A 25,752-nucleotide genomic window follows, 5' to 3' on the forward strand; every position below is an offset into this window, starting at 1 on the left:
ATCTCTTCCGCTCCTCTGACTCGCCTCATAAGGATACACTCAAATCCCCCTTTGTTTACTCTGGGAGTTTGCTTTTACCTGGTTTCACAGAGTAAACGCCTTTGCTTTCTAATGTTTCCTGTTTTTTAGGCTACAGGTTTTGTTTGATATTTTTAACGTTTTTGTCGCCGGCTGCGTGGACTTCGACCTCGGTCTGATACCTGTCTCGAACAAGGAAGTCCAGTTTGCTGAACCCGTCTGTGACAGAGACGACGGGTCCTTTGTAAATGGCAGTTATTGAGCTCGGATAAGATTTCTAAAAAGGCCATTTATTCTCGTCTTTTTTTTGTTTTATAACGCTGGCTTGTGACATTTGTGGGCAGTGGGCAGAAGTTACGAGTCAAACGGAATAAAGCTTCGTCTCCCTTTCAAGGGACAAGGTGAGCTGTTGACGGCGAAGCAGGTGCTCATCAAGATACTGATCTGTGGAACACAGTCGGACAGTTTGCCACTTACAGGAACAGGATTTGTTTTGTGATGAGTTTGTTTATTCAAATGTTGAATTTGTCCGTCTAACATTATGTACTAGATGAGTTTAATAAAATCTAGGGCTGTTATTGTTATATGCCCCTGCTCTACACTGACTTTATGTGTTTTTCTCTCTTCAGATGAACGCAACCTTTGTAAATGTGGATCCACCAGCAGATAATACTTCTTTTGTTCACCTGGATGCACCCATCCTTCCAGAAAAGTCAGACATCTCCAATATGACCATCATCAGAACAGTCAATGGGTCAATCATAGAGGATCAGATGTTTTTGAACACAGTGACTGCTCAGGCCCTCTCAGGGATATTTGTCTGGTCTGCCCTGCTCATAACGTGCCACCAGGTGAGTTTACAAAAGAACCACAAGAGTATTTTTAAATAACAATTCCTTAGAATCACAGCAGCCGCTCTGAGTAATTCAGTTTTAAAGCAGTGTATACTCACTGATGTAGAAGTGTAATCAGAGATGGTTGGTGACAGAGTACCTCCCTTGCCAGAGGACAGTTACAGGCTTCTGTATCCATAAAGGATTATTACCTTACAGCGCACTGTTGTGAATTCAGTCCCTGCTCACACTCATGCTTTGTCTTATCTAGTCATAAAGTAGTTCATTCTTTCCAGGCAGGTATTATTCTCACTCTCTGTGCTTGCATTGCCCCACTGCATTGTGGGTATGCTTTGGCTCCCTCAGTGTTGATAGTGACTATCAGATTAAAATGGATGGAAATCCTTTAGCTGATTAAAGGACAATGAATTCACCATGAGCTCGCTCTGTGTGGGAGCAAAAAGATGGTCAGGAAGAATCAGCAGTTCAGCACAGCCCACCTTTACCCAGAAACCATTTCATAGCCACAGTAAATGAGTGTTTCCTCTTGTGTGGGTGAGTTACCCACTGTGCACAGATGATAGCTTATCATTATGGTTTTATCATTCGCAGAGAATGCAGCAGGGTGCAGTGTATTATCAGCAGGGAAATCAATTGATATTGAGATAACATTTGCAGCATTATAAAGGATGAGCGTGTTGTTTTTTTGTTTGCTGCGGTTTTAATAGTCCCCAGATTTAGTCGATTGAATGCTCATCCATCCAGCATCCTCACCAAGATCATGGTTTTTTTTTTTGCACACAGATGGCTATAACCACAAAAGAGTTGGTGTGATTTGGGAAGCTTTCTAAGCTTTTTAATATCCTCACACAGCATCCACATGTTGCATCCTGAGATCCAAACCCAATCGTTGTTTAGGGATTTGTGACTCAATATACAGCAAATTGGTTTCTATCTTTTTAATATAGCACTTGTTTGGCCAAACACTTGCCGGCAAGACTTTCTAATTGAACAAATAAATAGCAAGTGTACCGCAGGGAGAACGGAGCTGGTTTGCAACAGGCAAGCATCTGTCACAGAGGGAGGATAAAATGGTCTGCAGGACTAGTGTTGCAATGCTGGTGGTGTTTCATCTGACTGGGCTCCAGAGGATTGGTATAGAGTCTTAAACTCGCATTCTGAATACTAAACACAAGAGACAATGACCTTAGTTCCCCTGTGCCGTAAAGTGGCCAATGCTTTTCAGACTGGTAATTGCTGGAGTGTGGATCGTTCTGTCTTGGTAGGTATATTGGTCCCTTTGCAACTTAGCACTTGGGATTAAGAGCTGTGTACTACACTTATCTTGTGCCATGTTGCTGCATCGTGGTCTACATATGCTTCTACCTTTATAAAATGTGCACAAATCTGTCTTTAGTTATATTTTTTCAGTACTGTGGCTTCCTATTCTATTACAGCAGAAATGACACAAAAGTCATGCTTTTCAAGGGGGGGGGGGCATTATACTGCACACACAGCAGAGATTTTCATGCCTTGAAATACTTATCTTATCCTGATGTTTCAAGCAAATGGTGTTTTTACTTCACAGTCTACTTCACTCTGCATGTAGAGGTGGACAAATGCATCACACCTCCAACTTCACAGTAATCAAGCTTTAATGTGCAACATGTTGTTTTGCCTCCTCGACAAATGAAGGCTTTATATAAATGTTCAGACTCCTTAAGATAAGTTCAGAAAAAAATAATGAACTACTGAACCACAGAGGGACTCTTTTTAGTGCTGCAGCAACTTGTGATTTAACAGATGATTTTAATGTCAGGAATTCAGATACATCAACGTAACAAAGTGCAACATAAACATTCACTTAATCAACTCACTCAGGGAAAAGATGGTGTGTTATGTGTCATTGTTTGACAAGAAATGGGTTGTTGAGTTGTTTCCCTGCTGAAATTAGTTTGTGCTGCAATTAAGGCTTGAGTTTAGGATGTATATTAAGGATGCGCAATATTGCACTGTTCTGTTGATGTTCATAGCAGATGCATCGGCCTTGCATATCAGCAAAACAAATCAAATATTTGGCCTAAATGTTGGCAAAATGTATATCTGTTCCATAAGTTATATGGTGTCACACATTCAAGGGATGCACAATTAGCCCTTAACATGATACAACATGAATGGCATCAGACTGACAAGACTGTCTTCTTTGCTGCTCTTCTCTCAGCTCCATGTGACTCAGCGTCTCTTTGCACATGAAACACGTGGTGTTTTTTGTGTGTGTGTGTGTGTGTGTGTGTGTGTTTTTTTTAAAGGTGTGCATGGCTAAAATGAGTTTGTAACTATTGGCTTATCTGATACTGGCATCCTCGATGCATACCATTACACACTGATCCCAGCATGTTTTGAAAAGAAAAAAAATAGTTGTTAGAAAACAATTTGGGCCTCAAAATGAGTTCAAGCCATCAAGTCAGCACCCCAGAGATGTTCAGTTTACAATAACACATTAGAATATACTTCATCACATGTGAGAAACTGCAGCCAATCCTCATAATAACATGTATGGTCAAATTATCAATCAATCATATCTAAGTGGTTAGTTTTCTGCCAGTTGGCTCATTCATTATTAGTAGTTATGAACATTTTTGACCATATTTACATCTGATATTTTGGCTGTAATATATCAGCTTTCAAACACGACCAAGAAAGTAAGTGGAGTTTTAGGCTGTACCAACAGGCCTACGTCAACTGAAGTCTTTCTCTTTGTTCATCTTAATTTCTGACACTTTAAAGTGTGTTTGAAGGACTGAAATTTGTCAATATCTTCATCCAAAAAACTTCAGATTGTGGGTTTTAAGGACAAACATTTCTGTCCTGAATGTCATTTAAATATTGATATCAGTATCTTCTAAAAATATTTTGTTGATATCAGCATATTTGATATCAGCAAAAGTCTAATATTGTGCATCCCTAGCTAAAGTTTATGTTAAATGTTATCTGTAACTTGTCCCCATAGTTTTGGTAGACTAATGGCTCTTGAGTAGCTCAGCCAAACTAGAAAATGTTTTGGTCCATTTTTGATAGAGTCATCAGAAAATTTCTGGCATGTCTGTTACATCCCCGAAAACAAAGAAAAAAAACTCAACATGAGAGGATGTTTGCAAAGCTTCAGTGCAAAGAGACTTTCTGCAGGCCTGTTGCCGGTTAATACTGGAGAAACAATCTGCTTACTTGTTTGTTAAAATTATCATTTGAGTATTAGTTTTTAAATAATTTATCCATTTAAGGATACATTTAGGCATGAATGCTATTTGATTTTTGTCAGTATCTGCTATACCTTTATTTCCAAACTGATGATACCAGTATTGATACAGATATATGAATGTAATTCAAACCTAAACTCCTTAAAGCAGACTTTAAAGTTTATGCATGACCAAAGAAACAAACTAAAGTCCTTAACTCAAGTCTTTTAAGTCCACTTTAAAATTTAAGGAATGGGGATGAACAAAGAAAAAGACTTCAGCTTATGCAGGTCTCTTGGTCTTGCCTTAAACTCCACAAAGTCATTGGTATAGACAGCTGAAATTTACAGCCAATACAGGCTGATATTTCAAACCCAAACATCAGATTTAAATATTGGCAGAAATGTTCAGATCTGCTGATACTGACAATTGACTTCTCAAGCTAATACTTGCTGATGTTGTTGTCATGCTAATATCACGCATCCCTATTTAATCACACATGAACTAACATTATTTATTGACAATTTCCATCAATATTCTTTGTCAGATCAGAGATGCATCCTTATTACTGCATCGGATCCGTGTAATAACATTATGTCAACCTGCGCTCACCTGCCAGAGTCCCAAGAGGGACTACTCATCTGTCCATTTATAATGATGAAACCCTGTCTCCTATTGACACACTGATCATCATTTTAGGAGTGTTTTACTACAATTTATTAGAATGCTGGGACTCAACATTTAAATTATTCTAAACGTTCTTCTTATAAACTAAAGATGACAGGAAAATGACCATCAGATCATACTTCTGGGCACAGATATGCTGTTAGCTCTCCTGCATTTTCTGAAGCCACACATGGGAGGGTTGAAAAAGTGTTTCTGATGTATACTAGAGGTTAAAGTCTTTAATTAGGACAAAACCCACTGCTCTTACTATCTGCTACTCTATCTGAAGTTAGGGCTAGTTTATGTTAAAGGAATTTTGGATGGTTTTAAAATTAGAAGTTAAGTGATCTTTGTTAATTCAAGTCATCTTGCTGCTTGATTTCAGGGCTGCATATTTTTACTCAAAACAGTCTGTATGAAATAAAAGTTATGTAGCTATAAATTTTACCATCCAGACTGAGAGTAATTTCATCATTTCCTGGCAGCTCCCAAGTACTTGCCATATTTTGTTGATCACACTCCTATCACTTCAGTGTCACTACTTTTGGAGAATCCAACTGCAGGTCAATGCACCTGCTGGTTCATGAAACAAAGCAGAACCCTAAAATCTCACTCTCCGAATTCAAGTTACAGCTACAACCAGTGTTAGTGAAATGTAATTATCATTTTTTGAAACATTACTACAGAGTCACAAACTTCGATGTTAACAGCTGACAAGATTAATGGTTGGATAAGAAACAAAATTTCTTACTTCTCTGGTTCTGCTTTAAATTGTCTTGTTTTTTTATCAGCATGTGCATTGAATGACTGATGAGAAAATAGAAAAATAGTTTGCAGATCTCACCTTGAAGACCCAAAACTAACATGGCCTTTTTAAGAATGTATACCATGTTTTCATTGCATACTTAAATGCAGGATACATCTCATTGCAGTGCCTGTGGGATAAAATCTAACTCTAACAAGATTTTTGCACTGTTTTTTACAGGATTTTATGCTGCACTGTGACATTTTCTATACAAGTCTCAAATATATATTTAGCAGAAACAAGTTTCTTACTTAATTAATTCAAACAAGTTTTCTCCTACTCTGAAGCACCTCTTATCTAGAGAAGTGAACATTCATGTTGTCTCATATTTGTTTTTTGTGTTTTTGTTGTAGATCTACACACACCTGCGATCCTACACCGTCCCCAATGAGCAGCGCTACATCATCCGCATTTTGTTCATTGTGCCAGTTTATGCCTTTGATTCCTGGCTTAGCCTGCTCTTCATCAGCAATGACCAGTACTACGTCTACTTTGACTCAATTCGAGACTGCTACGAAGGTAAGGATTAGACACCCAGACCTTAGCGTTATCTGCATAATAAGGGTTGTTTCCCTACAATCATATTTTTGTTGGCTGCCAGGAAAGAAAAGATGAGGAACTGACCAAACTAGTTTTGACACACCAGTCATTGTTGTCATGTAGGTAGACCTTATTATTAGAGGTGTTACATTTCAAGGAGTATCCCTTTCTCTTTTGTTCTGTTTTTTTTTTTTCTCTTCAACAAAAAAGATATACATTTTGGGGTGACTTGTTTTTTTCAATATTCAAAAATCATATTAATCCTGCTCTGCAGATAATTTCATTGCCTTTTTTACATTACAACTCTAATTATGTGTTAAAGTTTTTTTTCTATATATATACCAAAGTACTCCACTAATGGCAAAGGTGAATCATATGTAAAATGGATTACAAGCAATTTGAGAACGGGAAAAGTAGGAAATACATTATTCAAGAGATTAGTTCCCAGTTTGCAGGCCAATTTTGTGGCTGATTGATAGTGGAGCGCATCAGAAAGCAGGGAGAACAGAATACCACAAGCAGCTACGGTTAAAACATAATGAACCTTCTCTTGACTGGACACCATCTGCATTAGCTTCATTTAATCCCTCCTTAAATAGCAACAAAGGATTAGGCAGGGATTTCCAAGACACAGAACCCCTTGGAAGCCTCTTATTGTAAAGACTGAAACAGTTATTGTTCCAAAATGTAGGCCTAATTATTTTTTTTCATCATGTTATAGTTTAAACCTTAAAATTATTTGACCTTTTTAAATGAAGATCTACTTGTTGAGAAGTGTTTCCACAGTCATTATCACTTCATGAGACATGTAAGGTACAGGGTTTAAAGATGTGACTCTTCTCTTCTGCTTACAGCATTTGTCATTTACAATTTCCTGAGCCTGTCCTTTGAGTATCTGGGAGGAGAGAGTGCAATCATGTCAGAGATTCGAGGGAAGCCTATACAGTAAGTGCTTTCATTTTAATCACATATTCAGCTGTGGCCTATATGTGCATTTTCAGAGTACAGGAGAACAATGCTGCAACATCACAAAGAGAAAAGCAGATCAGTGTAATGTTAAACACTGGAAGATATACTTTTATTATAAGACATGTTGTCACATCATAACAAGAAACTTTCTGCTAAATATTACGGCATATAAAGGTTTAATAAAGACAAATGGTAACTTTAAATACTATGCATTTATGATTATAAAATGATAAAACTGTAACATATCAAGCATGTTTAAGCAGATTAAATGAGGGATACATTTTAAAAAATTGCACACTTCTGCTTTATGGTTATATTGACATGACAAGACTACTGGACATGAAAACGAAAAATAATTTTGTGAAATAATCTATCACGAAGAGGGATATTAAAATGCATTGGACTGTACAAAAAAAGGTTTTGTGCCTCATTGGTCAGAGGCCTGATTAGTACAACTACAGAGATGAGAAGGAGACAATCAAGGCCGCCCGTAAGGGGCCATAAAAGGGAGAGCTTTCTGGGGCCCATGGAGGCCAGCAAAATCATGGTCCACTGAAAAGTTAAACTGTGATAACCATATTTCATTTGTAACCCGAATAATAACTCCTCTTATCAAAGTGACAAAAAATAATTGTATTTATTTATGCTGCAGTACAGTATAGCCTTTTTAAAAATGTAAGCCACTTTTCTTAAAACAGAATTATCTTTGCTTTAATTAAAAAAATAATAATTCTTTGATTATTTTTTATTAATTAAAAAATAATTGCAAAATTGTGAAAAGAGGCAAAAACAATATGCAAAAATGGATGACAAGCAGCAAAAATTGGCAGAAAGTGGCAAAAATGGCAAAACAGTCACATAAATTGTTGAAAAGTAGCAATAATGGGATAGAAGTGCCTAAAAAGAGGTGTCAAAAATGGGCATAAAGAGGCAAAAATGGGTGAAATGTGGCAAACATGGGTTAACCCTTTCATCCCGAGGCACTTTTTCAGTGTTCAAGCTTGAAAATGACATTCCCAAATACAACTGAGTATTTCTCTGCAAATACAAAGTATATATGAATAAGCTTGGCATCAATGTAAAGATAACTCTTTACAGATTTCAGCAGACATGTAAAATCCCTGTAGAAGTTACTGGGACTGAGTAAATAAAGACTTTGAGACTGCCTTTTAAAGGTTTTTCTCAGAGGAGCGCTAGTCCCAGATATGGGGCCTCTAGGGATGAAAGTGGCAAAAAAGAGCGACAGACATCAAAAAAGGGTTAAAATTGTTGTAAAGAAGTAGAAAAATGGGCAGAAAACATTTTGAAAAGGTGTTAAAATGTAGCATAAATAACTAAGTCCAACATCAGAACCAAGCAACAGTCTAGCACACTTTTCAGGCCCAAAATGAGGTAACTATTAGCCAGGATGCTAGCACCAATGCTACTGATCCAGCAAATTCTGTGGTCAACCCTGGAGGCAACATATCTCACTATTAGCCAACTCCATCAACAGATATGGAAAAAAAACACTGGTTTAGCTCTAATTTGCTTGTCTTCTTTTAACCATTTTGTGGTGTCAAACTAAGGCCATATCTCTTATACCCTCTAATATCCTGCCTGCCAAATATTGGCCACATAAATCTGATTTCCAATTATCTGTGCTATAGACTGCAACAATTCAGCTGGTACTCTGATATCATCTTGCAGTAAAACTGCATTTTTTAAGATTTATTTTTGGGATTTGGTTTCTTTTATTTGAGAGATCAGCTATAGAGAGATATGATATGAGAGGAGAGAGTGGGGGGTGACAGGCACCGAATAGCAGCAGTACTGATAGATGATCCAGTTGAGCTTAATCAGATAATGCAATCACAATAATCTACACATTTACCTAAATTTGTTATTTACTACACGTTCATGCAAGTATCTTCACAGATCATTGTATCTTAAAAACATTTTTTTGAAATGATAATCAGCTCTTCACACTATTGCATAATACTGATGCATTTTTTCTTCTACTGGTATGGCTTTATCATAAATGAAATACGTTATAAATGTTTAATTTCTTCACCTTCTCCTCAGGTCAGCAGCAGTAAACTGTTGTATGGTTTTGTCTCTGTATTTATAGTCCTGAAAGGTTCAAGGTCCATTTGCTGTCCATGAGTAAGCATTTAGATAGATGACAATGATATGGAGAAAGCAGTAAGAGCAGCAATAAAACAACTCTGTTGCCAACCTGAGACAGTTATTCTTTATCTCTGAGCTTTTGACCAGCCTCTGATAGGCAGTTTTTTTTTTTTATGACAGGAAAGCCACCGCTGCAAAAGCTTTCATGTTCTTAAGACAGTGGAGACACTCATGTTTAGCCCTAACAAATGATAGTATTGCTTAACCTCAAGCCATTGGAGATATATGGAAAGGAAGAGGAAATAAATTCTATTTTCAGTATTAGAAAACATGTCTGCTATGCCCTACTCTTACGTAGCAGACGTCTTATAATTTATTTAACCAGAAATCTCACAGTCATTCTAAATGTTCTTATCCCCTGAGAGACTTTCACATAAAGCATAATAACTGTGAAGGTAACAGCTAACTCTGAGGTGGAGTAGGATTTTATCAGCAGCATGGTGGCACATATCTCATATTTTATTGCCTTTACCATGATCAGAAAAACAGGTTAGAATATCAGAAAACCGGCCCCGGCAGAAATGACTCAAAATAATAAATGTTGACTGTTTTAAAGCCATTTCACAGATGTACCTATGTTCTTTGGTAAAGGACGCTAAAAGCAAATGTGATTTAAATCTCAAGGCAAATACAAATTTGTTTTCCAAATTGAATGTGACCGAGCACCTATGCTTTTATTTGCATGTTATTAGGAACATTAGAGGTCCAGGGCATCACTACCTTGTCCACATTGCTTACAAAATAGAAAAAGACAAAAGTATTTGTAATGTCAAACATGGGGTAATGTCTGTGTACAATCCGTTAGTTCTGAGCTTTAGATGCACCTAGAAAGCTCTGGACAGCCTCTTAGGTTCATGTGGCTGAAACAGCTTTAGAGCTCTATCAGTCAGACTTGCACTGAGCTCTTCTGCAGGATGAGAGTTTATCTTCTTCTCTGCTGCCTCCAGCCTCAGTGCTTGAGCAGAGTGGGTCTTTCTACATTTATTGATTATGATCAGTCTTCCCCAATCCCAAACTGCTAACACAACACCTGATTGCCTTAAAGAATGAATAGACAAAAGTAACACAAGGTACACAAAGTGCAGACACCAGAAAGCCTTTGAGGAAAACCATATCCTCTCTTTTGTCCAGTTCAGTTCATCGTTTTTTAAAGACTTTGGTTTGTTGTTGATGTCATGGTTGACCAAAGCGTTTTCACCTGTGTGCCTAAAGGAAAATACCACAAACTAGCAAGTATTCATTTTCTCAAATGATATCTTGTCCTTCTGTGTAGCTGTGGCTCAGTGGTGGTCAGGTCATCTCTCATCTGTAGGGTCAGAGGTTTCATTCCCAGCCCCTACAGTCACATGTCAGTGTCCTTGAGTGAGACACTGAACCAACAGTTTCTCCCACTGCTGAACCAGGGGCATGTGCAGGGGATTAGTTAATAATGACAGAATGGACACTTTGCATAGCAGCATCTGCTGTCAGTATGTGAGTGTGTTGTGAATGGATAAATGTGACAAGCGGCATAAAAGCACTCTGATTATCATTCCGAAGACTAGAAAAGTCCATTTACATATTGTCTATAATTGGACATGTTGAAAACAGCAGTAGTTTATACTACAAAATGGATTTTTACTATTATAAATGAAAAAAACATGTTTAGATTTATGTTTTGACAGCATGTAGCCTATAGAAGTTTTGTTGTGTGCTTTGTCAGATAAACAATGCTGCCTTAATAGATGGTGAAAAATTGAATAACAACTTTAAGTGCACTGAAGTGAAATTCAGCTCCACTGAGTGAATTTACTATTTATTGCTTCATTGTAAGCATACAAGCAATGAAACCTCTCAGATTAAGTCAAGTTTCAACTGAGAATATTTTGCTGTATTATCAGTCTGCTTGATTGTACTGATTTTGTATTTGCTGTTGTCTCTAAGACAGTGATTCTCAACCAGTCTTGCCATAGGACCCACCATCACCTTCTTAAAGAGAAATCTAGACCCAAGTTTCTGATATTTCTTTAATAAATCAGATTTATATCATGGAAGATAGTGCTGTTTGGACCACAGAACTCAAAGTTAAAGAACTCAGAGACTTTAAAAAATACTTCAAAGTTTCCAGAATAGTATCATCAAAGATTCCTGAAGACTCTGGAATATTACCTCCTGAAATATTACTGGAAACTTCCTGGAAAAAAAATCTGAAAGGTTCTATTAATAATCCTAATTATTACTTTTGAAAATCCCTAATAGTTGCAAGTTCCATGGGAATTTTGTTTTAGATTTGCAGGAAAAGTTCCAGAGAAGATTACCAAACATCCTCAGAAAACTCTCCAAAATTTGGTGAAATTCTTTAATCTGTTTGGAGAAATTACTTTTAGTATCCTTGAAGTTCACAGGAATCATTCCTCAAAAATTTAAGGAAATTCACAATGAAATGTTCCTAATAATTCAGGAAAAATCTGCTCAGCACATTTTTGTTTCCTTTCTTTCTACTAAAAAAGCGCTTTATAGACTCTGACATTTTTTTTCCTGGTACATATTCACATCTACAGCTGAATGATTTGGGAAAATAATCTGATAGTGATTTTTTCCCCCTCAACACTGGGATTGTGATTTAGTATGCATTTTTTTAGTTCCTTATCTTATGGATTTTTCAACAAAAACAAGAAATAAATCTTCTATTTTATAACCAACACAGCATTAGATTGATTAAAGGGTTGAACAATTTGGAAAAATATGTAAATGCGATTTGTTTGGCCTGTACTGCTAATTCCAAAGGAATTGTTTTATTGAAGGGAATAATCATTTTTATGTCATTCTCATTTTTATCAAGAAAACAGGCTATTTTGTGAGCTCAGGAACCCATGTTTGGGTCCTAACCCACCAGTTGAAAACTGCTGCCCCAAGAAATATCAGCAATTATTTATAAAAGCACTTGTCACGATCTGGTCCAGCACTAAAGGATCTGTCTTCATATGTCTCGTTTTCTGTAAGACTAATGTTTAATCAGTTTAAATGTAACCGTGAATAACATAAAAGCATAAACACCCCTACAGGGGATACTGCTGGAAGAAAAGGGAATGCTTGGTTGAGATAATACAGACATTTTTTTAAAAGGTACGGGCTCTAATGTGAATGTAATCTGAAAATTTAACACAGCTAGTGTCTGCTGTCTGGATGATGGATTGGATGTTTATGTTACACATGATTTTCATCCCCTGTCAGCTGTTAAATGCACTGACTTGCTTCAATAATCTGATGCTAATGTGAATATATCAGCGTTGACATGGCGTAATGACTTATCATTCCCTTCTGTCTCCACAGGTCAAGTTGTCTGTATGGTACATGCTGCCTTGTAGGAATGAGCTACTCCATCGGCTTTTTAAGGTTCTGCAAACAGGTGAGCTTCCATCATTCACTTATCTCTGCTCTAGAGATGCTTCTTCTGAGTATGAAATACATATGCATACATTGAAAATAAATAATACACAAATCTCTTAAAGAAAACATTATTTTTGTCCAGATCTTCAGACTGTCTAAAAATGACAGCTAATGTAATTGGCTGTGTGTTTTCAGAGAACAATATCTACACATTGAAAAAGAAAAGGAAAAGCAATTGAAGCCAGGTGAAAGTGGTTTGATAATAAACACCAAAAGATGATATGAGCTGTCAGCACAGAGCTCCCTCCCTGTGTCTCGGGACGCCGCACCACCTCTCCATCTAACGTTGATGGAAATTGAAACTGAGAGTTATTTCTTCAAAACAAAATACAGGTTGATATCAGTCTTTTCTTATTTAAGTGGCCAATGATAAACACTCAAAGCGCCTTCACAGAAATCCTACGTGAAGTGTTGTGGAAACAAAAAAGACTCCTCTCTGGTGGTTTCTCTGAGAAAAGTCTTTGGCAAAGTTTCTCCTGGTGGGAGGACATTAAAGATGAGCACAGAAGACTTCTAAAGGAGAATTTTACATCGTAGGAAAATGCTAAAACTCCCATTTGTGCTGGAGTTTTCTGGGGATGGTACATTGAAAGTGTTTGCCTTAAGCAAGGACTCAGAGCTGAGTTTCATGATTTTTAAATAGGTCACCCTTATTAACATTCATTCAGCAGAAGTATCAGAAATCAATACATTGAGCACTGAAGAAATGATTAAATCCTGCTTCTGCTGGTCAACTCTCACAAAATGAGAGACTAACTGGATTCAAGGTAATGAGTAAGTGCTGTTAAACATATTAATTATTCTAACTGGATTACTTAAGCAGTCAGTTATATTGATCACACCAAGTTGTCACTTAGAGAAACTGTTAGCAGTGCCTCATCCTCGACTTTAGTGGAATATCTGCAACAGGGCATCTTTGACAAATGATAACAAGGTCTTGGTCCTTTTTTCTTCATTTGTGTAAAAAAATAAAGTCACATGACAGTGCGATTAGATGAGAGGTTAACAAATGGAAGTACAGCCTGTAGTGGTGGTTCTTTGAGATAAGGTTAGCAGGTACGCTGACATGCATCTTGAAGTGCTCTTTATTTTCATTTCAGTCTGAAGCCCTTTATCTAATGGTAGAACACTTTAGCGCCTTATTTCTTTGAAACTGGAAAAAAAGAATAATCCTATGAAGCCCAAGGGCCACTGATGCAAACCACTGGGGATGCAAATGAATTAACAATGAATAAAGAGCAAGGGCACAGGGCTGTGACTTGCTGATTCTTTATTTTTGGAGGCATGAACCAGGCTCTGTTGAATTAAAATAATGTGTAATTAAAGAGCTCTCTCAACCCTTTTTAAAAGCAGAAGACTGATTAAACGGATCAGGTTTTACAAAGATGGGGTGTTTTCGTCAATGAAACTGTTTTACTCCGTGATGACCATAAAATTAGAGTTAATGATAACATGAATGCTGCTTTTTAACATCCATAAATTCCAAAAGCATTTACTTAACTTGATAGTTAGATTTTTTTTTAGTTATATTTTACACTCTTTTAGAACTCTTTATTTTAATAGTAATAGCTAAGACCCTACCAAACACATGTACATGCAGGAAAAAGACCACTTTTAGTTCTACAACTGACTTACTACCAGCCTAAATTTTGACTTTTATTTTTGTTTATTTAAGTATTTATTATTTTTTGCATCATTAACAAAAAAAAAAAACCAGAAGCATTGAAAGGTATAAAACAACTTGAATGATACAAACAGCACTAAAGATGGTACCCAGAAAGGGGAAAACAAAAGCAAACAACAACAGCAAAAAAATCCCTAAAGACAGCTTCTTCATGGGGGCGCAGGTGGCCGAGTGGTTAAGGCACGCCCCATGTACAAGGATGGCCCGGGTTCGAATCCATCCTGAGGCCCTTTACCGCATGTCTCTTCCCCGCTCTAATCCCTGTTTCTGACTCTATCCACTGTCCTCCTTTATCAAATAAAGGCACAAAAATGCCTTTTAAAAAAACTTAAAAAAAAAAAAAAAGACAGCTACTTCATTCAAGTGTCCATACAAAAATGTATACAAATACCTTTAGATTCATATTCATAGCCGACAATTCAATACATACATAGATCCATATACATATGCATCTAAACATAGCACAAAAAATAAAAACAATTTGTATTTGGTAGATTATTTCTTAGCTGTAACAATGCCTATTGGCTATAAATGTTGAACTGTTCAAAAACCTGTTTTTTTGTTGTTGTTGTTGTTTTTTTTGTTCTGTTTGTTTTTTTTTTCTCCTTTTAAATGGTGCCAAATTCGTAAGGAGCATGCATTTGTGGGATGAGCAGCAGAGCTGAGTATGTAGGTTGCACCTGTGAAAAATGTGCAAACTCTTCTCTGCCAATACCAAATGTGTCCTGGGCAAAGGGACTGATGCGGGATGAGTGATAGATTTACGCGATATCTCACAATCATATCTGAGTTTTTCTTGGTTTAGTATGGTGGTTTTATGGTACTGTGGTCCTTTTATGCATTTATTTGATTTTGAATGACATGGCATTACTTTAGTAATTTATTTTGAATTATTTTTCGGACCCCCAGGCTGTGGCTTGCGGACCCCCAGGGGTGCCTGGACCCCAGTTTGGGAACCACTGTTCTAGCACACTAATTTTTCATTAATAATGGGAGGAGTTTGCATCAATATTCATTCAAAATTTTAACAAGGCATGTGTGTCTCAGCCTACAACATCATCTATCCTCTCTCAAGATGTTAAGTTCCTAATATAGACCATAAATGTGTTGCATGTCTAACTGCATTTGTTTTGGGTACCATTCACTCTGGCAATCCTTTTTTCAAAAGCCAGTGTTTCTGTCATCCTGACCTTCAACCACTCTGTGATTTCTGGCTTCAGAAGTTATGCAGAATTAATCTGGCTGCTACCATACATCCTGTTGTTATAAGTGCTGAATCTGCTTTGGTAACACTAGCAGGTATTACAGATTTGTCCCCTAACAAGTAAAGTTTTTGGGCTGTTCCAGCCAGCCTTCCAGACTTTTCAGCACCATCTTCCAAAACAGTAAAGCCATGCTGGTTAGAATATATACATCTTTAAATAGTAGAATATTTTTTCCACAATAGTATTCTGAAAGTGCCTCTATTGAAATTATAGTAAAGAAGTAGAAAGCAGCAGAGTCTTGGAGAAAACTGACAACAGGAATGTGACAATAAAAGCATTGGCCTCCAATGCAGAGATTAACTCAGTTGAACTGTTATTAATTTGGATAAATGAGCTTCGAGGGGCTGTAATGAAATACACAAAATAGAGAGATGAACCTGTTAATAGGGCCCAGGAGAAATATGAAAATCTATGATGTCAATAATTTTCAACCATGAATTATTGCAGTGAACTCCTTGAAAATAAACATGCTGTGGGCAGTTTCAAGTAGTTCTCCATAAAGCTTTACCAAGTCTTGGGTTAATATTTGCTGGTAGGTAATCAAAGTTAAGTGATATAAAATCTCAGATGTGCAAAATATCCTTCATTCATATAATGCTTAAATGTATCAGTAAGAGAGTTGTTGAGCTGAATCTAAGCATGCAGACTTGCCATAAAGCTGCATAATCATGTCCATGACTTTGTGTGCATGATCCCACTCAATAACTGAAATAATTTTATGATGATACTACAGCTGACTTTAATACAGCAGCATTATTAATGCACATTGTGTTTTGAGTGTCAAGCATGTCACGAAGTATCATGCAAAATTATTTGCTTTTAGAATATTAAGAGAGACAAGCTGGCACTATAACCAGTGTGTGAGAAGCAAATACTGTCAGCACTAAAAGCTTCAAAGTAAATCAGTAACATAAATTATCACTGATGTCATTTTGTCAAGCCCACCACTGACTCCGGTCGTTTTCAAACATCTCCCTCTGGCTAATCAAGTCAAGCACTCCTGGTCTGTTGCTTTCAAGTGTCGTAGCAGTGATGGGAGTTTGGTGCAGCCTCTGTCAAATTGGTTGGTTCAGGCTTCAATACACAACAGAGGACACCTGTCCTCCAGTTTTATATGCCATGCAGGTCCACATCTTCCTGCATCCTGTCGTCCCAGCCTGTTCCTGTCTGTGACAACATTTAGACATCAATATACTGAACTTTGGGGTACTGGAGGAAAGACACTGTTACACAGAATATGTTGACCTTTTTTCTAAGAAACAGCAGATTGACACTTTGTGTTATAAATTAGTTGACATTTTGCTGGGTGTTACAAGAGAAGATGACCTCAACTTTCATATCTGCCATGTTCAGCTGGCAGCCATTTAGCCTAAAACAAACACATAAGACAAATAAGCCACAAGTTCAGATGTGCCAAAAATCCACCAGCCAGCAACAAGCTCACTAATTACTGTGCTTTTTGTTGTTTGTTTAATCAGTGCTGGAATTCTAAACAACAAACTGTGATGCACTATATATTTTATGAAGTGTTTCAAGTCATATTTTTTTCCCTGTGAGCGTAGCCAGACAGACAGCAGAGACTCAGGGAAGTAACTGCTTTGAGCCAAGAAACAGCACAACATATACCTTTCAATGAAAAAATAAATTGTGTTTTTTATGCTAAGAAGGTTCTACGGATTATGCAAACAGGATGAAACCCTTATTATATGCAAGCTTTACATGCACTGAGCTAAACTAAGCTGCTGCCTGAAACATTAGTTGTGTCATGGTATCCTTTTTTTAATCTTTAAATCTGTTGAAAGGTCAGTAAGCTTATTTTTAACATTATTTTTATTACTGTTGCTTTGAAGGTTAGAAAGAACTGCAATAAAAGCTATTTGTTAGTAGGAAAATGCTGATGCAGGATCCTCAAAGGCTTGATGATGTGCATAAACCTGTATTTCAGCCACCTTTAACCAATACCCACAAGGAGAAATGATTGGAATGGGCTCAGACATATATGAGGACTAATTTTCAATAAGTTTTAGTCACTGATGAATGCCATTCTACACTGGATGGTCTGGATGGATGGAGTTCTGGATGGTTGGTGGATTGTCACTATGTCCCAATGAGTGCAACATCAGCAAGGAGGTGGTGGAGTGACATCTTGGGTTGGAATCATAGGAAGTGAGTTGGTAGGCCCCTTTAAGGTGCCTGAAGGTGTCAAAATGGCCTCAGCAAAATATGTGGCATTTCCTGCCATGGTATAAAAAGAAGAACCGGGCCTTCCGATGTAAAACCATTTTCACGAAAGACAATGCACCATCCCATGCTGCACAAAAATACAACCGAGGCCTCGGCTGCTTTTGGCATAAAGGAAGAAAAATTATGGTGTGGCCTCCATCATCTCCTGACTTCAGCCCTATAGAGAACCTGTGGAGCAGCTTTAAAGGGAGCCTCTGTGAGGGTGGACGGCAGTTTATCTCATAACAGCAGCTCTGGGATGCAATTCTGGCATCCTCAAAGGAAATACAGACACAAACTACACATGGACATACAAGTGCAATGGATAAGAGAGTTGCTAAAGTGATATCAAAGGAAGGATTCTATGGTAACATGTAACTTGTTCTGTAAAAATGTTTTTATTGAAAAAGCTTTGATTCGAGAAAAATTTCCTCCTAATGCAGAAAAATTACAACAGATTTCTGTTTTCAGTCCTTAAGAAACTACCGAGTGTTTTTAAACTCTGTTTGCATAATAATTTATGACACTGCATTTTAAGTTATTATGCAAAAAATGCTATTGTCATCATTGGTCATTTTGCTGAATAAGATCCAGATTACATTATAAATGGTGAGGGATGGAAAAACAAGTTGACTGCCAGTTATAGAGACTATTTAGGGGAAAAAACGAACATGCATGCATAATCATTGCATAATCATTTGGAACACTGCAGTTAAAGAAATGATGCTAAGCCGTAAGGGTTGAGATGAGAAGATACCACAGGTTAACTCTCCTTCTTCATCCTGCATCCTTCCATCCCTTCATGTTGTCCTTGTTTCTTTAGCGTCTCAGTTTGATTGTAATGTGCTCTCCAGGCGACTCTTCAATTCTGCGTTGTCAAACCCATCATGGCCGTCATCACCATCATCCTGCAGGCCTTTGGCAAATATCACGATGGGGATTTTAAGTGAGCAACTTCATTCCTGTTTCATTCCTTATGTATCTTACATTCCCATTTCATTGCCTGCATGCATGTTTTTTTTAGTTTACTTGCACATGGAAACAATTTGCAAATGGAGATAATTATATCACCTTTCCACAGCTGGCATATTTGTAAAAAGTAGCATTAAGTGGTTTCTTATCAGGCAGTCTTTGCTGAAAAGTGTACAGGTACTGTACTCCATGTAGTCCCTGTTGCGTCAGGCTGTAATCTTAGCCTCTTGGTTGTTGTTGGTATTGCAAAGACTAATTTAGGACTTTAGAAATATGAACTAAAGACATTATACCAGGTCATATTGAGTTTTCTCAAATGAAAACCCTTAATTCTTATTGTAGGTTGCAGTCAGTGAAGCACAGTACCATTATGGGAGAAGCATTGTGTGCGCCATTTGACACTTCACTTTGTATGTCAAGGGATACAAAGGCAAGGATAAATTGGAGACTGAAAAATGTAATTTCAGTGTATTTTTTTGTTCCAGAAGAGCCAATAAGGGTCTCAACAGAATAAAGAGGGTAATACATTCAATAAACCTGTCACTTTGCAGTAATCAAAAGCTATAAAATTTGTAGCCTATAAACTCAGCTTGACTTTTATTCAGGTGCTCTTCTCCACCTCTCAGTTTAACATCTCTCTAAAGATTCAGCTGTGTCAACACTTGTTTCTAAACTACTCAGAAGAGGTAAAGAGTTCAATGAGAAGTCGAAACAGACGTTTCCAATCAGCCTCCTATCATCATCCTCTTAATGTGGAGCTGAAAGATAGACTTGAATAAATTCTACCTGTTTATTTCTCCATATACTTCAAATGCAAAATTAGCAGGCAGGAATAATTATCCTTTTTCATGTCTTTCTTTAAGCTCTGTAGAAAGGCTGTGATGATTCACAGATTGTTTACTTATACGCTTTCAGCCAAGCATGCCCTCTATACTGCATGGGAGTAATTAGTGTAGTCTCAGCTGAGTCCTCCACAGCACTCTCTAGAATGCAAAAAAGGTAGACAGGAAGTCTGACAATAAAATATGGACAAATCTGCCTTTTGTCTGATGCTTCCCAAAGTAAAGAGGCTGAGAGCAAAAATGCTTTATTAGCTGCTTTGAATGATAATACAACAGGCTTTGATTTGTTTTTTAGCACTTTAATTAGGAAAGTTGAGGTTCAAGCTGTGAGTCTTTCAGCCTAAAGCAATGAATGGTTTCAAAACTGAAACAAACTGTATTTTTAAAGAGTTAAGCGATGCACAGGATTGTTCTCTGACCACAATGGTACTAAGCAAAAGATTTAATTCTGAGACTTCTCTCTCTGGTTCTCTGCAGCATTAACGGTGGATACCTTTACATCACGATCATCTACAACTTCTCAGTCAGCCTGGCCCTCTACGCCCTCTTCCTCTTTTTCTTCGCAACAAGTGACCTGCTCAGACCGTATGAACCAGTGCTCAAATTCCTCACAATCAAATCTGTCATCTTCTTATCCTTCTGGCAGGGTAAGTTAACCCTTCTTTTTTTCTGTGCCAGTACAGAAAAAGAGTGAATTATGTATTAAGATATTCCTTCTTTGTAGGAATGGTCCTCGCCATCCTGGAGCGCTGCGGTGTCATACCCAGTGCACTCTTCATCTACGGACAAGAGGTCGGCGCTGGCACCGTGGCAGCAGGCTGGCAGAATTTTATCATCTGCATTGAAATGTTCTTTGCTGCCATCGCCCTCAGATATGCCTTCACCTGCACCGTCTATCAGGAGAAAAAAAATGATGTGCCAGGTGAGAGCAGTCTTCCACACAGAGCGGACAAAAGCTGATCATTACATTTCACTCTTGCCTTGAAAAACGTTGACGTGCTCCGGCTTAATTGCCCTTCTCCCCCACAGAATAAGGACTGACACAAGCTGGAGGTGTTAGCAGTAAAAGTAATTACATTGCCCTGTGCCTTTTTCAGCCATTTAACCCAGTCAGACAGACTTTTAGAGTCAGATATCACATTCTAACCTCCTATTGTAGCTGGTACACCAGCTGGAGTTTATCTCCATATTTACATGTTTTTATTTCAATTAAAGGTCATGTATTCGTGTTCAGTATGTCAGTGAGGATAGAAATCAGCACAAGTATTTGTCTTTCCTAAGAGTACACTTTAACTCATAACTCAGAGGACAGTTGTCAGCCCAGCAATGTAGGGAATGATGGAAAGTATTTGAAGCCATAGTGCAGTATGGAGCAAGCAGCACCTCTTAGACATCAAAGATACTATCCAAGTAAGAGACAAATGGAAGCTGTGGGAAAAGGCTTGAACGTCCATATCAATCTTTTTCCCAGGAACCCCTTTCCCTTTAAGCTTAACTGGGGGTTTTCCAGGATCAAACTTAGGTAGAGGTGGCTCCACTCTGATCATGTGCACTCTGAACTTTCAAGGGGGTCCAGGAACTATGCTCCCCCAGGAGAAAAATGTGTACATTTTAAAGTTAATAACATTAGTCTAGTGCTGTTTGAGAGCCAAATTAAGAAGCTGAATCTATGAAAATGTTTTCTCTTTAAACAATTTTTTGCTCTTGTAGAACTTAGACCAGAGATGCACCGATGCCAGTTTGATTGGCCAATTCTAATTTCCAACTTTTTTCTGGTCTGACCTCCTGATAAGCTTTTAATAAAATTGAAAACCTTTTGTTTTACCATTTCTTTAATGGATCTTCAATTTTATGTTCATAATAAAACACTGTTTATCAACTTTTTTAGTTAAAAAATTAATTAAATCTTAAAAACTGGTCATGAAAGTCGTGTGACCTACATGATCTGCCCTGATTTTAACTAAACTAATTTCCATCAAAAAATAGTGTCGCAATCTTTATCTGACTTTACCTTTATTCTTTAATTTATTCTGACTTAGTTGTTTCCTGTTTGTTATTAAATTATCTATTATCTACTTTTATCTATTTGAATAATACTTGATTTAATTTCTGGGTTGAGTTCACAGTCTTTAAGGATTAACATTCTGTTTATCCCACTTTGTGTAATGTAAATCTTCACTGAAACTGACAAGTTTCCTGCAGCTACAGCTTCTGACTGGAGACATATGAAATATCTAACATGACTATCAGTGACTGTTTAGTTTAGCTGTTGCGTCACATCATTTACCTGGCTGCCTCTCTCCCCCTCTCTGCCTCATTAAACGGGTTTAAGGGAGATTTGATCTTGTTTTATAGCCATTAATTATCAATATTGATCTATATTTCCTGCTTAGTTATGTATGAAGAGGCTCAGTCTTGGTAATCGCAAGTTCACATGCTGAGCTTTTATCATTTCAGAGAAAGATAATATGGATATATTAATTAAACATAGCTTACAAATGCCGTTCCTATGCCATCAAGCCTCACAATATCTTTCTCACACACACAGCACAGTATTCCTCAGCGTAATAGCACCAATTGCAGTTAAAAATGACATCCATTGAGTGCAGTGGTTGTCAGATGATAACAGTTTTCATGATGACAGAGCTTCGAGAGCTGGAGATGGCACAAAAGTTAAAAGCTAACCCTGGAGGTTGCCGCCTTGTAATTTTACTTGCAGGGAAATCCCTAAGCTTAACATGCAGACATGCTGAAGTTGATGAGAAAAAAACAATTCTATTTGAGCCTGGTGAGGCGGATTTGTATGAAAATTACATGTAAATTCAATAGTAAAATTTAACAAAATGACTGTCTTTTCCTCAACCAATTTTCCTGCCCAAATAAAAAAATAAAAGATTCATCTTGCTGTTTGATGATTAAGAAAAAAAATGTCAGTTTGACACATGATTGTTTTATTTCTGTGCTCTATTTCTTTTTCTTTCTACCACCTTTTCCACTTTGAATATTTTTTTGGCATGTTTGTGGTTAACGCTTGCTCTGCTGCTGCACCCACACCCTTAGGTGTCGATGTGTGTGATTGCAGAGGTTGCCGCACCTCTGGCTTACCATTCATCTGCCTCAGCCCTGTGGAGCAGGCAGGCTGTAACAAGAAACTCAGCAGACTGTGCCTAACTGCTCTGCATCAACACCAACCCCACCCACCCATGCCCCTCAGCTTTTCCCTTCTCTTTGCCAGCACCATAAGCCAATCCTGACAGCACTGCCAGTGACCCTTAAGCATGAGGCTGTGGATGTGTGCTTGATTTTTTTTTTTTTTTTTTTTTTTTTTTTTTAGCTTGGAGACCCTTTTAGTTCTGGGTAAATGCGACCTGGCTCACAGCTGGGTGTTGAGGGACCATCAGCAGAGCGATAGCTGTGACTGCACTCTGCTCAGTCCATTCAGGCTGCAGCCTGAATAAAAAAAAAAAAAAACAGGATGAAAACATAAATCATTCCTATTTAGCGTTTCTTTGAAACTGGCTGTCAAATAATATGACCCTCTGTTTCTGACTGGACTGTTTGCAGTAGCATTGACACAAGTTGGTAGTGAATTCATGGAGGCAATTCTTTTGATCAGCTATCAAGGTGTTAGCCAAAAAAGGTGCAAAATATTACAATGAAATGAAATTGAATAGGATAAATAAAAGTAAACAGAGGATTTTGGTAGGTTATATCATTCAAACATTTCCTAGTGTTTTATAATGATTTTGTGCTGAAATAGCACCGGGTATGACCCTCAATTCCCTGTTAGGAATTTGACGATGTTATGACACAGGCTTGAATCAGTAATGATGCTTTTGCACGAGCTATGAAAGCAAAAGGGATCATCAACAATATTACTTATATCTATTAGTTATTGTTAAGCCCATAATCACTGCAAAAGAGGCAACAAGTTTCATTTTTATGTCACAAAGATTCATGGTATGTCATATATTTGAAAAGTAAAGATGTTGTTCAGAAAGAACTGCTTCCAAACGTTCAGGACAATCTGGATTAAGAGATCAAGGGTATGGCTTTGTCCACAGGGGGTGCTAAAATCAATATCGACTGAAGGTTCCTCAGAGGAGCTTTAAATTTCTTGAAGTCCTTCAAATTCTTACTAACATTAATTTATTCAGATACTCTGATTAATCCACTTGTTTTATTTGTTGGGACTCTTTTATTTCAAGCATAAATAGGTAAACAAATGGACGACCACTTATATATCTGTGGGTTTGTATGTTTCAGAATCTGGCTTCATATTTGATTTGCTTAGCAAAAAGACTAGATTTCGATAGCCAGTGTAATCTGTATCCCTGTCTATAGATAGCAAAATAAAGTTGTAAAAATAAAAATTTCTTCTTAACAATCTCTTTTTTAATTTGTTTAAATACCCAGAATTTAAAAATAAAATACCTTTCCACAGGAGCTTTGATCCAGACTGAATACTAGTCACATACATTATTGTCCAATCATTAATATCCTAGTGTCATTTTGCCTCTCTCCTTCCCACAGAAAACATCCCTCCTATGCAGAGCATCTCCAGTGGTCTTAAGGAGACCATAAACCCAGGAGACATGGTTCAGGATGCTATCCATAACTTCTCTCCTGCCTACCAGCAGTACACCCAGCAGTCCACGCAGGAGGTGGTCCAGCCCAGCTCCAATGGAAAAGTGGCCACAGGCAACAAGAGCTCCCACAAGTCTGACAAAATCATGTTGATTACTTCTGATGATGAGTTCTAAGCATTTGCCAGCAAGATTCAGGTGTTTGAGTCTTTGCCACCCCTATCTCTGACCCCCTGGGGAAACAGCTGTATCTCATATCCCACAGAACTGGAATAAATCGAGGTTTTGATTTTCATAATCCCAGTATTTAAGATGGACTACTTACTACTATTCCAGTTAAATGAATAATTTAAGCACCAAGAAGATGAATGAAACTAATGAGAGTTTTTTAGGATAGATAGCTCAATGACCAGAGAGCTGGTCCGTCTCAGCTCAGCAGTAAAATTAAGAGAAAATATCATGTAACCTTCACTGTATCTGAGGAGTCAGGAGCTGTGCTCCTCCTATAAATCAGGCTGCTGGTTGTTCAGCAGTATCACTGATCCTGATTCTGCCTCTGTCATTATGTCAGAGCTTATTCTCCAGCTGTCTGAAGTGTGTTCCCTCTGATTCTCGCTGCTTTCAAAGAGATGATTAATATGTGACTCCAGGTGGGCAAGCAGGGAAGCCAGCATTGGCTGGGAATAAGACTTCATGGACCGTGTCTCCAGCTGCTTGTTTGAAGCATTTGCTGAGCATTCCCCTGCATGGTTTCCTAACTAATGGAAAGATTCGTTCAGACACACTTCGGAGCAGGCACTTCAAACTGCACACTATAGCACTTCGCAATCCTTTGTATCTACCGTAGCATGGGCAAATTGGATGAACTTGTCTCCTACAAAGTGGGAGTTTCATTGTTCTCATAAATCTTTCCAGTATGCTAAAGAGCAGCTAGCTAGCCTTTCAACAAGCATAAACAATCATCATTCTGCAGCTTCTGCATCTTTGTAAATACTTTGGGCAGAACCTTTTTTATTTAGAAGTGTTCACATCACTGTTATAATTCCTCTCTTCAGGGATTATGAAATATGTACAGTTTGATTTGTGTAAATTCTGGCATTGACTATGTTGCATTTGTGAAAAGTAAGATGGAATAATGAATGTACAAATTTGAATGTATTTTATGTTTGTAGTCCAGATGTAGTCAGACTACAGCAAACTCTTCGTGGGCAAAGAGATAAAATGTGTTATTTAAGAGATTAGTTTCTTCTTGAACTTTATGACCTGATGAAAGGGATACATAAATATTAAGAGATCACTTTTGTATGTTAACTGATCTAGGTTGTTTTACCCTCTTGTGCCAATGACTGCTTTCTTTCATGGGTAGTAGAAATGAATGGTACAAACTGAAAAATACAACATAGCTATCTGACTGACTATTTTGTCCTGTGTGGCTAAATTAATTGTTTATTGGTTGTGTAACCTGTATTTGTTGAATTTAGTAAGTATGCACTTCCCAATGAGGAAAAAAGCTTT

At 37.6% G+C, this 25,752-nt stretch overlaps 1 protein-coding gene across 1 annotated transcript; it reads left to right on the top strand.

Annotated features, from left to right (window-relative positions):
* Positions 1-25,673, top strand: tmem184a (transmembrane protein 184a). The gene is made up of 9 exons (XM_041817225.1): positions 1-419; positions 648-869; positions 5,912-6,077; positions 6,953-7,043; positions 12,549-12,624; positions 18,692-18,783; positions 20,129-20,298; positions 20,376-20,573; positions 24,185-25,673. Exons 2-9 carry the CDS (start codon positions 648-650, stop codon positions 24,412-24,414), a joined length of 1,245 nt encoding a protein of 414 aa, XP_041673159.1. The 5' UTR covers positions 1-419; the 3' UTR covers positions 24,415-25,673.
* Positions 25,674-25,752: the final 79 nt, after the last annotated feature.

Source organism: Cheilinus undulatus, linkage group 21, assembly GCF_018320785.1.
Source record: "Cheilinus undulatus linkage group 21, ASM1832078v1, whole genome shotgun sequence".
NCBI lineage: Eukaryota > Metazoa > Chordata > Actinopteri > Labriformes > Labridae > Cheilinus > Cheilinus undulatus.

Excerpts from the sequence above, each read along its gene's own strand:
- tmem184a (XM_041817225.1), top strand. The coding sequence starts at position 648 with ATGAACGCAACCTTTGTAAATGTGGATCCACCAGCAGATAATACTTCT. Across the intron at positions 870-5,911 it reads TGCTCATAACGTGCCACCAG|ATCTACACACACCTGCGATC; the intron begins GTGAGTTTACAA and ends TTTTTGTTGTAG. Across the intron at positions 20,574-24,184 it reads GAAAAAAAATGATGTGCCAG|AAAACATCCCTCCTATGCAG; the intron begins GTGAGAGCAGTC and ends TCCTTCCCACAG.